The sequence below is a fragment of the Ornithodoros turicata genome, chromosome 4 (genome assembly GCF_037126465.1).
Source record: "Ornithodoros turicata isolate Travis chromosome 4, ASM3712646v1, whole genome shotgun sequence".
Lineage (NCBI taxonomy): Eukaryota > Metazoa > Arthropoda > Arachnida > Ixodida > Argasidae > Ornithodoros > Ornithodoros turicata.
The window spans coordinates 42,868,262-42,883,645 of NC_088204.1; the positions used below are offsets into that span (position 1 = coordinate 42,868,262).

A 15,384-nucleotide genomic window follows, 5' to 3' on the forward strand; every position below is an offset into this window, starting at 1 on the left:
AGTAAGAAGATGCGACCTTTTCTCTTCAACGCATGCACAAATCACGATAATTCCCAAGTCAAATAAAGTGGACACGTAGAGACGCCTCTCAGTAAAGTGTGAGGCTCCCCAAACCGTAAGTTCCTGAGATAGATAGCGTCAAGTAAAAAGTGTCCCACCCCGCGTCCCGTCTTGCCTCACCATATACCCTTAACTCGTAGATGTTCGTCACCGCCGAGAGATGGGACTTCCCATCACGTCGCTGTGTGACCACTTGTTTCAAGTCCTCTAAACAAGCTTATTAACAAATTACGGTGAGCCCTTTCAAAGGCAGTGACATGGCTACGTGCTTGACGGATTAAGAAGTAAACCAATTTCTCTCCAACACGTTATCGCAATTTTTGATGCAAAGTGTTAAGGCATTCAATGCATTGCACGTGTTGGGATTTGACATACGGGGGAAGACGCGCATATGTCAATTCAACAAGTTTGCAGCAGCTTTCGTTTCTCTTTTTGCTGTCCAATGTGCCCTGACTTCACTGCCTGGCTTGCTGGGCTTCCTTGCGTTGGTTTTACGGTTTTTGATTTCTCGGATGTATGACGTTCTAGTTCCCAGTGAGATGTCGTTCACTCACAAGGAACATCCGACTCCTGGTTGGTACATGCTACTTCCTTCTATACTTCCCTCCTTCACTTGCTTTTGTTAGCCGCGACTGATGCGTATAAGGCATTGTGTTCACGATATTGTGCCTTCCAGTAGACTTATTACGACGGGTATTGGTTGTGTTATTACAGTACTACTCACTTACTGCAGTATAAAGCATACCTTGTTTCTGAGGATGTACTCTTCTGGGTCAGTTGCATCAGTTCCAGTGGTAGCACGCTCAATTGTTGATCCGCGAAAGCGTTCCACCTTGTACGTAGAGATACCAAGGGAAGGGGCGGTAGCGAGGAACACCAGTTCGTGCAGTGCAGAGCCCTGCCTTCCTGGCACATGAAGTATCGCATGCTGGATTGGTAGGACCTGTCGAAAGTGCCGGGTTTATTCAAACGAACGGGACTTTATCGACTTAACATTGTTGGAACGCAATGCAACGACGGCATAATTGAATATTAACGCGCAAGACGCCGTCAGAGGTCATTGTAACAGATTAACTCACTTGATTGTCCATTCATTTGTATATATTAATAATCCCCGAATATTGAACTCCCATGCAATTATAAGTAGGAAAAAAAAAGCACAAATTGCACTTGGGTGAGAATGATTCGCCTAATGCGTCAGAACAGATTATTATACAGGGTGTTCAAAATTAAGCTTTCACTAGCACTCTATAAATAGGCGAACAAAAGAAAACTGGTGCTATTTCTTCTGTTCCTTGAGTAAGAAACAGGTGCTACATAATTAGCAGGACCTGTTTCTTATACAAGTAGCGTAAAGTTATCATCCGGTATCCTGTCATCGCTGTGTTTGCGTGGCGCTCGTGAAAGCTTAATTTTGAACACCCTGTATGTATAATAAGCGACGTATTCACCATAAACAGCGATAACTAACCGGTCCTGCGACTGCTTTGTCATATCATAACATAATTTTCGGGTAATGTAACCCTTAAGCGAATATACTGTGTAAGTGACTTAAACATTTTGCGCACACTCGCACATGTTTCTCGGCAAGAAACACTCGCGTGCGCCCTTTATCCCAGAGAGCTTAGTGTGTCCAAACATCGCCGAGCCGAAAGCCAAGCGCCACAATTGCTTTTAACTCGCTGTCTAAAAAACCCTCCGAAGAACGGGTGTGCCTAAAATGCCGCTAGAGCACTGGACCCGAGCTGTCCCAAAAACCTAAGCACGACCCGGTTTGAGTGGGGGCTCAGGCCATGTTGGCTCTGGGAAGGGCCGAGCTAGACTGCAATTCGAGAATTTTGCTCGGGCCTGAAGCTTTTGTCAGGCGTTCTTTTTCCAGTTGCACTTTTTCAGACTCTTCTGTTTCACATCATTTGATAATTTTTAGGGATGTGCCAATCGAATCCTCGAATCCTAGGCAGGGACTCGAGATTCGGGAATCCGAATCCAAGTGCCCAAAACGGCGAATCGAATCTTTCGAATCCACCAACGATGTTTTTTTTTTTTTTTTTTTCAAACTGGCGCCTCCGGAGTACGCCGAAAGCGTCATTGACCGACGGGTGTTTTCTTGTTTGTTTGTTTACATCGCTCTAGGCTGAAAGAGTTCAGGCATTACGGGTTCAAAAGTAACATGGTTTTGTTTTTCATAGTTGCTTAGTTTTATGGAAATACATCAGACTCGAGAACTTATGTATGTCTTGTAGTCGTTGAACAACATGTGAAATAAATAAAAAAATTAAAAAAAATTCATTAAACAAACGTATCATATTCTGCTTCGAAACACTTTTCAGTTGAATTTTTTTTCCTGTTTTTTTAAACTTTTCTTAAAGAAAGGATTCGGAAGATTTGAGATCCATAAGATTCGTGGATTCTCAGTACCTTCCTTGCATTCGGATTCGTAAAATTCTGGATTCGTCCCATCTCTACTAATTTTCCACTTGTAATTTGAAAACAAATTGAATAACTGGTCCTTCTTTCGTCGAAAGGTCAAACAGAAGTCGACAAATAAAGATTGCATGTTAACAAACAGCCCCCCCCCCCCCCCAAGGATTATGCCTCCCTCGCCATTTCGTTTCGTTAATGGCCATGTGATGTGAGCGTAATACCTTCTCGTTCCGCTTACCATTGGCGGCAGCCCCGGTGCCAAGCCTCGCCCTCTCACCCTGTGCTTGCCAGAGTTGTTCTTCTGCTTAGCCTTGCATGCGGACGCACGCTCCCGTTCGCCAACAACAACAACAACAGCTTTATTTTATGATGATGAATGAGGCGTTTCATCGCCAGAGGCGATTCGCCACCCCATTGCTGGTGGTGATGTGGGGAATGACATAATGAGCCCATTCATAATAAGGATCGAAGCCCGGCTGTATTTATAAAGGTCAAAAGAGCTTTGAGCGCAGGGCGGTGGTGGGCTGGATTCGGCCAAGGACCAAGAAATTTTGACAGGGATAAGGGGCGAGAGTCCACCTGACTAAGAGACCCGGAAAGTGCGGATCGGGAATGTTGGTAGTGTGAGCGATGAAGGAGAATGTATTCCTGATCCTTTACACAGTAAATCATTTTACACCTTTATTCGCTCAAAAATGGAGTATTCTTCTAAAAAAACACCTTTTTCTATTCCACAAAGGGTGCAAGAAAGGCATTACTAAAGGTGTAATATCGACATACACCACATTTTATCGAATGTCGATCATTCATGGTGTAAAGTGGGGCGTTGAAACTGGTGTTTATGTCCAATATACACCATTTTTACACCCCATTTGAATTGGGAATATGGTGTTAGTAATGGTGTTTTAATCGGTGAGAGAAAAATTATGCTGGTTTCACAGCTCCGCTCAGCAAGTAATCACATTATAGACGATAACCTGAGTTAAAACCACAGTATTTGACAGGGAATGATGTCATTAATTTAGTTGATATCTTTGACTCGTTGCAAGCGTGGGTGTTAATTGCAAAAACGCATTCCCGTCACCGTTACAAACGTTTCCCGTCCGACCACATTTAACGAACGTGCCTCAACAAATTGTATTTCACTATATGATCCATCCCATACGCCAGTATGAGCTACTGAGGTTGCCCAGGTATCTTCAAACCTCGGCACTCACGTTGGTCGCACAGTGTTACCAAACTAACGAGGCGTGCCTGTGACGCATTGCGCTCCGGATGGAACCACGGCTGGAAGTGTGCCGTGTTCAGGGTGGTGCTTGCTATAGAAGCAAGGGCGTCGAACTATATGTCTCGGCCACTGGTCTCGGAATGGCCGCGGAAGCTCGTATTACACTCATTCCGAGAATCGCGGGACACCCTCCCTAAAGTCGGCTATACCTGCATATCCCATAGGTGCAATATATTGCACCACGTTTTTCTCTTGCATCTCAATAAACCCAGTGTTGCCGGAAAATGTCCACGTCTGGACGAACGAATGAGACCCCCTACGACATTTTTTTATAGCAAAATGGCGCCTCTAGAAAAACATAATTTTTTGCCCGGCCAACTTAGCCTATTCGCGTTTCTTCTAAGGAGTAACAGCTGGCCGTATGTCTTTGCTTGCAAATATCTACGAAACGCTAAGCTCCCTAAAAAATGCCCACCATGGGACGTGAAGGTGAGAGATTCTACTTCAAGCAGAGTCGAAGAACGCCACCCGGAGTAGCGTAAATTTTTTGCCCAGGGCGTAAAAGTTCTCGATCAACGAACGAGGCGTCGAGACGAGCTTATGCCGGGTTACGCGGGTACAACTCGTGCTCAGGTAGCGTCGCCGGTAGCGTCGCCGGTAACGCTTTGGCGTTCACCGAGAAATGCCCGGGTTCGAATCCCCGCGTTTCGTTCGTTGCACTTTTTTTTTTATTTTACTCTATTTCCTCCTTGCTACGTATTTTATGCATTTCGCACCGGTTGCTGTTTGCGCTTTTTTATTTTTATTTTTGCTAAAAGCCGCGCGTACAGGGATCGGGACTTGAAGACAAGCGCTGTAGAGATACCGTTGCGTAAATGCATGCAACTAATATAAGTACGTTGTTATTAGTACGTGGTGAGTGTGGTGATCTGGCAACCATTCTAACAGTTCGCTGGTTCAAACTTCAAAATCGAGTATCGATATCGCGCATGCGTTGCAGCACCTGCTGTTTGAGTCTGAGTTGGTAGGCAGTTTGCTGTCCAGTAAACCATCAATATCCCAGGTATGTCCCACAAAGGTCGCACATGTCGCGTATGTCCGCCACGTCTATGCGACGTTACTTGTATGTCCACAATGCGACTACAAAAAAGTGTCTTACTTTCTATATCCCTGGGACATCTGGTAGATGCAAAAAGAAAGGAGCAAGCGCGCGTTATTTTTCGGAGACATCTAGGACACGTGACACTTAGTGGCATGACGTAAGAAAACGGGGAAAATTTTTGGGGTTTACTACTTTATTTACCAAGTACTCACATTATAGGTGGTAGCTTGAGTTTAAAAAAATGATATTCGCCAGGATGGGGTGTCAAGAACGTTCGCAGGTATACGTTGACGTCGTTTGCAAACTCACAAGTGAACTGCAAAGACGTTGTCACCGTTGCAAACGTGATACGCCACGCTACACTTGATGAACATACTCCAACAATTTGTCTTTCTGTTTATGCTCGCTCTGGTATCTCTCCGCGTCCGCGGTGGAGGGGCCAAAAAGCGAGTCTGCGTGCGTCTCATATGGTGAAAGGCGAAAGCACATCTATTATGGCGCGGTCTGCATTGGTCTTGGATTGTGGCCGAAAGGTTGCGGGCACCCCTCCCCAAGTGGGGTGTGCTGCCAAAAGTACATGTCTTTTTGCTTAATTAGTGTGTACAGCATTCATTTGCTATAGCAATGAATCAATTTGAAGTTGATGCAACACAAACATAGCATTAATTTAAGAATATCCCCGGAACAACCAAATATCCAAATTAGATGCCTATGCGACGGTTCTGGGATGTGAAAACCGTAGGAATCTGGCAGTCGCATGGATGTACTTTCTACGTAAACGGGCTCTCTGTGAAGCTCCCATGGATATCCTAATATCCAATTTCTGATATTGCCAGGATGTACCTGGGATGTATATGGTTTCCTGGGTGGTTTGCACGTTTATACCCACAACCGGCTTAAATATAGGAACCAGTTCTTCCCTATTGCTTACACGCTATCGCGAGAGCAGTTCCGGAATAGTGATGTCTCCCGAAATTAAGTCAAAGCGAGTGATTTACGAAAAAGGGAATACCTCGTGTTATCACAGTTTATTCTTAAATGTGGACCTCGTTAAGGATTCTTCTAATCACATATCATTGCTCAAGTTACATTCTTCGGCCCGATCTTTCTGCCACAGGTCTGTTGCCTGGATGATTCACATATAATAATAATAAGAAATGTGCTCGCGAGACGTGGATGCAAGGGCGAAATCTTCCTGTTGCAGAGAAGCTATCCCGAGACGGCCATTTGAATTTTTTGCTTAGCACTTTGTCATTCGTTTCTTTGCTCTATCCATGCTGCGTGTCTTTGTGACAGATACGCCGTGTGCACGTCAGGTCAGAGGGCAAAGTGAGCCTAAAAGCGAAACTTACATCACGCTATTTCAGTTCACATGTACCATGTGTCCCATGATTTCAACAAAATTACAAGGAAAAGACCACTGCGATCTAAGACGGGGCTATTCGCGTTCTCTGGGAAGCCAGAACAAGATTTGTCACTATCACACCTGGCAGCTCTATCAATATCTTTTGCCACGAACGGACAGTGCAGGTGATCATTGTTTCTGTCAATTGGTACGGAAACGCTCACTCAGCTTGGTTGAAGGCAGCTAAGAAGAGTGGTAGAGCGTTTATTAGCAATGATAAGAACGGTTGATGATGGCGTCAAGCAAGTGGTTTCTCTTTTATTTATTTCTTTTTTTCCAGCGGGGGAGATGATACATTTTTGCAGTTAGGAAGGTGAAATGGAGCGGTGTACGGCGAATGACGCCTGCAGCGGAGCATCGACCTCAAGGACAGATCCACAAGATTGGTTTCCTCGCTCGTGCTTTTCGGCGGGTCCGACTATAATCTACTCAGTGCAGCGGAGGCTATTCGTACGTTTGTCGTGTACTCCCAGAAGATGCGTTTATTACACTTAATAATGCACTGCATTACGTTAAACGTCCGGCGTGCGCATTACATAACGATGCAAGGAACACGTCATTTTCCAAAACATTCATGCATCAAAAGTTATTGAAAAGAGCTACATTACCAAGACATAAGACAATGTCTAAATGGAAGTACATGCAATATACATAGTACATCCACATACAGGGTGTCCCGCCTAACATGTCACGAAATTTAATAAAAGAAAAACAATGCAAGTTTGCACCTGCTTGAGTTAGAAACAGGTGCTACTTTTGACATAGCACGTGTTTCTAACTCAAGTAGCAGAAAAGTAGAGATTGCTTTCGTTTGATCGCCTTCTTCAAATATCATTTCGTGACACGTTTGGCGGGACACCCTGTAGACCCGACAGCGCAAGCACGTTATATATCCATGGATATCATTGTACAGAGTTTCCTCTTAATACACTCAAGTTTGCAATTTGCTAACCGCAAGTAGTACTACTATATTGTATATGATATACACATAAATAATATGACCGAGAGTAGGCGCGTGCCCGGTGAATAATTAGGAAGTCTCAATTACGACTGACTTCCGAAATATTCGACCTAGCAGCATTGTAGCCTGGCATTGACAAAAGAAACGTGACGAAAGGCGCCGTCAAAAAACCCGAATGGTTCGCGGACACCACGCACTATTCGAAATCGCATTTATCTTCATTATGAAGGCATTGGCAATTGCAGTGAAAAATATTGATGTTTCTGACGCCGACCGACAAATAAGCTACCTGGGTTTTTTCGAAAAATAGCTCATTAAACGGCTAATTAGCGACCTTTTAACGAAACCACTGCACGAAAGTCTTGCAATTAATTAAATGATATAAGGAAGCTTCTAACCACTTAGCTTATTTATATCACATTGTTTTGTGGGCTTTTGATGCAATCAACGGTGCGATCCTAGCGATTTTTTGTTTTCGTCAAGCACGCCCGCACTATAGGTCGTATCATTTCCGCCACGACATATATACAGTGTGCAAGAACGTAGTTGTTATTTTGCTCTTTGTTGTATCCAATAACGCCCTAGCTCGCGACATAGCAGCAGACAGACCAATAACCCCAAGAACAGTCGACAACGGAATGCTTTATCACCAAACACAACAGGTTGCATGAGTCACACCAAACATGAGCATAGCAGTGCCGTCTGGCAGGAAAGATGCTTATCGTGTTCTGCTACACCTTCCTTTTCTCTCTCTCTCTCTTTTTTTTTTTTACAACCCAGGGACTTCTAGTCTCAAAAACAGAACTCCACTCTTCAAACATCAAAATTGCAAAACCGTTCAAACATGTGACATAATTCAAATTGCAACTCTTCAAAATGGCAAAAACTTCAAAATCGGACCACCAAGTTGTTTATACGCGAGCCTTTCCGGTTGTTGTTCGTGACGGCTACTTCGCCAGAGTGTAGGTTCGCTAGATTCCGCACACGTGGTGTACCCCTCCAATTCGTCATCCGACTGCTCACTCATCGCGGGCTCTTTTCCAGGGTCGCTTTCCACATCGGAGTCATCTGTATCCGAGGTATTTAAGCTGACGCCTACATCAGTCGTGTGACTCTTGGATGGTAACTTTCCGTCTGGACACCTCCGGATGTTGGCTCCTCTCCAGGTGCATAACAAATACGGAGGTGATCTGCGTGCACGAACCTCACTTTCCCTTGAACAGAAGCGAGATAGGTGACTGCGCTGATCACACAGATGACTTTTCCCTTTGACCAGCTCACTTGTTCCCCTCTGACATTTTCCACCCAAACCTACCGACCCACTTGGAGGGTCCTCGATGGCGCACGCCTCTTGTCGGCTCTTCTTTTCACCCTTATTTGTCGTAGCTGGCGATCGCGGCGCTGTTCCCGTGCCCTCTGGCTGGGACGAGCCTTCCCCAGAGCTTGCGGTTTGAGCTGTACGAGCGTTGTCCGTGGAGTCCTCCCCAAAAATAGTTTCGCATGCAAACAGCCCGTTGTGCTGTGTTTCGATACTGGAATAAGAACTCGGACAATTGTTGCAGCAGGCTTCGCCTCGTTGCATTTCCGCGATCCACGAGAGAACTTTTCAAGAGAGCTTTTTTAACCGTCTGCTCGTTCCTCTCGGCCAAGCCATTGGATGGCGCATGATACGGCGTCGTCTTTACATGGATTGTTCCGTGCATGCGAAGAAAAGACTCGAACTCGTCGCTGACAAGCATCTGCAACGCTCTCTCCCTCAGCGTACTGGGAATGACGATACGTGTGCCCCAGACGATGCAGTTATCTTCAATTGTTATCGTCTCTTTCCTCAGCCACTACGGTTTCCAAACTTCATTTGGCGCTTTCTTCCGCCATCCCGCTTGAACATATTTAATTACTTGTTGCAACTGCGTGTCCTTTTTCGTTTCATCTTGGACCAATGCGCACTTTAGTGGGCTGGCTTCAAACGGCTGAAAGTAGTTCAGCATTTTCTCCTCTCCTTCCGTCGTTTGCAAGGGGAGACGCGATAGGCCGTCTGCGTATCCTATGGACGATCCTTTTTGGTACCTTATCGTAAACTGGTACTCTGCAAGCAAGAGCCTCCATCTGTGAATGCGTGCTGTAGCAATTCCTGAACCCGTATACTTCGGGCCAAACAACGACGTCAACGGAGAATGGTCTGTCACGAGCGTAAACTCGCGGCCGTGGAATTTGTGGAATTTTTTTATCCCACATACGAGAGCCGGTCCTTCCTTTTCATACTGGGAGTACTTTTGTTCTGCTGTGGTCATCGTGCGGGATGCGTAGGCAACCGGCTTGAAAATGTTGGGTTTTGTTTCTTGTGAGAGTACTGCTCCTAGCCATTCCCGGATGTGTCACATGACAACCGCAAAGGCTTGCGTGCATCGTATATTACTAGTACGTCCGCGCTGCACAATAATCGCTTCACCGTCACAAAACTAGTTTGACACTCTTTTGACCAGTACCATGGCGTATGTTTTTTAACAAACTGTGCAATGGCGCCAGCACGGTCGAAAGATCCGGCAAAAAGCGGGCGTAAAAATTGACTAAACCTAAAAATCCCTTAAGTTCAGATACATTCTTTGGTTTTGGTGCTTTCATTACCGCGTCAAATTTATCAGTACAAGGTTTGATACCTTCGCCCGAAATTTCGTGTCCGAGGTACGTTACAGAACGGACAAAAAATTTACACTTCTTTTCATTGATGGACAAGTGATACTCAGCAAAACGTGCCAACACTTGTCGCACTCTCTCCAGGCATTCTTCATAGGTACTACCGCCTATCAGCACATCGTTACACCTTATCAATTACAGCTTGAAAAATAGCAGGAGCACTGCTGACACCAAAGGGTAACCGTGTGAACTGGAATAGTCCGAGGTGAGTATTCACAGTTAAAACATGCCGCGATACCACATCCAACGGTAACTGAAAATACGCTGACTGTAAGTCAAGAACCGTAAAAACGTTACAACCCTGCATGTTAGCAAACAAGTCATCAGGTAGCGGCGAGGGATAATGCTCTGTAAGTAATTGTGGGTTCACAGTCAACCGATAATCTCCACAGATGCGAATATCTCCTCCTTGCTTTGGTACAACTACCAGAGGTGTACCCCACTCACTGGTTGTTACCGGTGTCAAAATGTTCTTTTCAACCATACGGTTCAACTCTTGTTCTACCTTTTCCCTTAAGGCATATGGCACCATTCGAGGTTTACAAAAAACAGCTGAGTTCCCTGCTTCAGCACAAGCTTTGCCTCAAATCCTATAACAGTCTGAGGGTCCCCGAACAACGTCGAGTACAGAGCTTTTAACTTTTCTACATCACAGTCACCACTGGTAACCCTGTTCACCGCTCTTTTAACTCCTGGAGCCGATCTCTGCCCAATAACGTGGGTAATCTGGTCCCTCCACTCTGAACTATGAGCAACGGCAGAACCTTTCTTTGTCCTTTATGCTCTACCTGCACATGCATCCCACCTTTGACCTATACATTTTGACCAGTGTAGGTCCTTAACTTCTCGTTCGTAGGCTTGTATCTTTTGTGTGGGAAGAATTCCCTACAGCTTTGCTCAGACATGAGAAATACAGCCGCGCCTGTGTCAATTTCCATGACAATGTCCCGCCCTTCAATTTGCATGGTTACCTTCCACGGTTCCGAACTTCCCTTTTTCACGGACGTTACAACAGAATCTATTTTCTTAACGAACATGAAAGAACTGATGTTCTGAGGCTGGAACAACATAGAAGGAAAAAATACATACAAAACCTCAATTTTCCTTGGACCGGCAATCCAGAAAATGTGGGTTCGAGTTCTACAGCTGGCTAACCTTTTCAGTGACTTTCATCTTTCATCGTTAATTTCTAAGGCAAATTGAGACTTTGTATGTATTTGTCCCTTCTAGTATGTTGTTCCAGCCTCAGAACATCAGTTCTTTCATGTTCAACAGTTGCCGCCTGCGTCGATTCCGTCGTATGAATGTGTGTATGAGTGAGCAAAAATGTAAGAGTGAAAGGAGGATGAGTGAGAGAGAGAGTGGCTGGTTTGTCCCTTCAGATGACGCACCCTTGGAAGTCGCTGAGAAGGCCTGTTAGCTTAAATCAATTGGTAGAGCCCTGGACCGGCAACACAGAAGATATGGGTTCGAGTCCTACAGCTGGCTAACCTTTTCAGTGACTTTCATCTTTCAACTATTTTCTTAAATTTCGGAATAAGGTTAGACTTACACATTTTTCTGGTGTGTCCCCTTTTTCCACATCAAAAACACTGTTCGTTCATGAACCTGCAGTTCTTGGCAGTATGTTCTGTCGCACCACAACGTGAACATCCTGGTCCTTTCGGCCTGCTTCGCGGTGTAAACTTCTTACGGTGATCTCTTCCCACCGGAGCCGTTGGTTTCCCAGTGTTGTGAAGTCGATGCACCTCCGATAGAGCTGAAGTCTCGTTAGCGCACGGATGCAGCTCTTCAGACTTGGCCATTGCCAATTCTTTAGCTGTGCCCACCTTGAAGCATTCGTCAAAATTCTCGTCATCTATAGTTCAAGCAACGCTTTCTTGATTCCCGTGTCGCGGCAGCCCACGACCAGCCTATCCCGTAGGGCTTCATCCAAGAATGTGCCAAACTTCCACGTCATCGCCAGACCTTTGATAGCGACAACAAACTAGCTGAGCGACTCGCCTTCTTTTTGATGTCTTCCGTGGAATTTGGCTCGTTCTGCTATCAGCAGGCGCTTGGGAGTAAAGTGGCCTAGAAGTTTCTGCTTCAGCGTGTCATACGTTTGCGACGTTGGCAGGTCGGGCTTTATCACCAAACTGAACAGGTTACATGAGTCACACCAAACATGGGCATAGCAGTGCCGTCTAGCAGGAAAGATGCTTATTGGTTTCTGCTACACTCTTGGTCACTTAAAAAGCAGCATTGATAAAAGGGAGAGGTAGCCACTGTGTGGGTAAAATAGGATATCGAATATCGCAAACTTTGGATTCCGTAATTATGAGTAGCATACTCATTCTGTTTTCGTATACACACGGACGCAGCGTGGTGCAAATTCCATGACCAACAGTACACGTGTGTCAGACGAATATTTCCAAAATTAGCTCACTAACTTTCTCTTTGGTGGATTTTCGGAAGCACGAGCATAGCAGAATTGTAGCCACGTATTAGAAAGGCCGCATTGTTTGGTAAGCGTCCTGAAGGTTGCACGACGACCTGATATTGCTTTTAAAAAGTCGCTTGCAAATGAGCTTGGTGCAACGTGCGCCGAACTCAATATCCCCGTTTTTTTATCCATATTTTTAAAGATTGTTTTTGATTACTGAGACATGACCTAAGGGGCCGGATATCCTGCAACACGCGCTATGTCCTCATTATGCACTGCTACGGCCAATGCACATGCAGCCCTGTGCGTGCCAATTTTGAGAACAAGGATCACGCTTGCTGTGTGCAGTTCATGATTAGGCCTGTGATGGGCTTTTTGTATTCTATCCACCTATGCTGTCAACACAGCTTGGGACAAAAGTTTCTATAACGCTGAAATCTTGTATTTAAATCGTTCCCCTGCGGCCCTAAGGGAACATTTCTTGGACACAATCCGTGAGTTCATTTATTTCAAGGACTCTGCTCAACACCTGCTCCCCTAAACAGAGGGGAGGCTGAGAGAAGTTCAATACAAAATCCCAGCGTTTCAGAAGCTTTTTTTCCCTAAGCTGTACTCCCGAAAACGGCGAGCTTACAAATCGGCGTACACCCGAAGCGGCGAAACAAGATTACTTATTCAGCTTGTTTAGCAGGCGTCTGGTAAAAACATCAGGGAAACAAAAAATGATAAACTGATAACCACGCTGGCGGAAGGATAAAGAAACAACCCAAGCAGCACAATGTACTGAAAGTCGAGTGCAATAGGGGTGGACGGTATGTGTCTTATCAATGTTCTTTAGTTTCACGAGTCTGTTCAAGGCCTTTCACCTACCCGTACACCCCTATTGCACTCGACTTTCAGTACATTGTGCTGCTTGGGAATGATAAGTCATTTCACGCGGCCTCCGGCTTACTCTCCCGCCCTACCCAACAGTTCCTCCTTTCAGCTGTTATGACCCGTGGCATTGGTTATCTTACAAGGCATTTCTGAAGTAAGGTGAAGCCAGCGTTCAGAGGGAATACCCCTGAATTCTCCTCATGAGCTATTTGAGACGGAATATTTGCCAGAAAACAATTCCATGCTGAAAGGTGTTTCCAATAGAATACACCTCTTTTAAGGGTGTTTTTGTTTTTAAACGCCCATTATAAGAGTGTTTTATTAGGAATACACTTAACTAAAGGGTGTTTTAGAACACACCCTTCATTCGATTGTGAGGGCAACACCAAAAAGGTGTACGCCATGGGACAACCTATTTACACCAAAAAAGTATAAAAAGTTTACTGTGTAGGGCACCGAAGTGACAGTATCTAAGAAAGTCAACTTGTCCGAAGCGGTAACGCCACTCAGCTGTAAAAGCCACATCGAGTCGCATTCGATGAATTAACGCAGCATCTTGAAGAGAGGTGTTCCGTGGCATGCGAAAAGCGAGCATTGGATCAACTCTGCTCAGCGTAGATGGGAGGATAATATCGGTTGTCCATTGGCGGGAAGCCAGGGGTGTCGCGAGGCGGTTTGCCGGTTTACTCTGATATTGATGTGTTCTTAGTTTTTGCTGGCTATTAATTGTTTTGATAGAATTCTTGTGTTCTTCAGAATCGAATAATCCTGATTATTAAAAGTCGCGTCCTGTGATATAGATTCATTGAAAACTTGTGTGTATGATTATCAATAATAAAAAATATTGTGTTTGACTCTTCCTGTGTGATGCATCTTCAATACTATTGTATCATACCGGAAATGAGTACATTCTTTATTATGTGAATTGTCTTCTATTTCAGATCGTGAAGGTTTTTCGACTAGCTTTTTCGCCTTCACAGATTGGCATTACAATTACTAGCACCATTGGCATTAATAAATGTATTTCCACTTGTACTTTTGTGCATGGCTGTCGTTTGCATGTCTATACTTGCATGTGAACCGCCCACTGCACAGCTATTGTAGGGGAAAAAATCGCGAGTGAAGTTGACTAGTCGCAAGAATCGAGAATGAACTCGGCCAGGTGCAACGGTGGCACCACTTGGCGGGGTTGCCAAAGTGCCTGCCTATACTTGCATGTAAACCTCCAGTAGTATGACGTGCACCGGGATAGCAACGTCCTTTTTCTAATTCAACAGTAGCCAATTCTAATCCAACACAAGCTAGTTCTAAGCCCTCTGGTTGGTGACCATACTTTGATTGACAGCCCCCCCCTTTTGGCTCCGCCTCTTCACGCTGATCCGTTCAAGCTCTAATTGATGACCCCACTTCGATTGACAGTCCCCATTTTGGCTCCGCCCACTACATTCTGATTGGTCCGCTCCAAACCTACCCTACTGATCGCTGATTGGCTGGCCATAGCTCCAACCCTTATGCTAATGAGCTGGCTTGGCTATGCCCACTTAACGTTGATTGGCCCATGCTAAGCCTACTGATCGTTGATTGGTTGGCATAGCTCCGTCCCTTTGTGCTGATTGGTCCACGTCAAGCCTACTGACCGCTGATTGGCTGATCGTAGCTCGGCCACTTTTTACTAGCTCTGCCCATTTCAACCTTTATTTGGTACAAGAGGGTTCAGGCTCCTCCTATTGGCCCAGCTGCATCATAGAGCATTGGTTGGTCACTGGTTCAGCTGCATCATAGAGATCATTGGTCACTCATGTATCGATCCACTCATCGGTCCATAATTCTATCCGGTCACTTCCACTCATATCTTGACCCAACTGCTCATTGTAGCTGGTCACTCAGCTCCCTCGGTAGACTCCAACTGCTATTAGTTTATCTAACTGCAAGTGGCCTAACTGCAAGTTTATCTAACTGCAAGTGGCCAATCTAACGGCAAGCCTCTTATTGATCACTTCTACTCACCCAACTGTTTATTGGTTCCTACTTCGAGCCGGTCACTTCCACACATCTCTAGCGCTCCCCCATAGGCTGGCTGACTCCAACTGCAATTGGTCCATCTAACTGCAAGCGACTCATGGTCACTTCTACACATCTCTAGACCCAACTGCGATTGGTCCATCGAACTGCAAGCCACTCATTGGTCGCTCCCACTCATCTCTGGATG

General features: G+C 45.3%; 1 protein-coding gene across 3 annotated transcripts in view; it reads right to left on the minus strand.

Moving 5' to 3' along the window:
• Positions 1–15,384, minus strand: part of LOC135393060 (lysosomal alpha-mannosidase-like) — a 492,848-nt gene that overhangs the window by 136,685 nt on the left and 340,779 nt on the right. For all 3 annotated transcript variants that reach the window (XM_064623632.1, XM_064623631.1, XM_064623633.1), the window contains one exon: positions 806–1,003. In XM_064623632.1, coding sequence (XP_064479702.1) covers positions 806–1,003 — 198 coding nt within the window. The remainder of the gene's footprint in view (positions 1–805; positions 1,004–15,384) is intronic.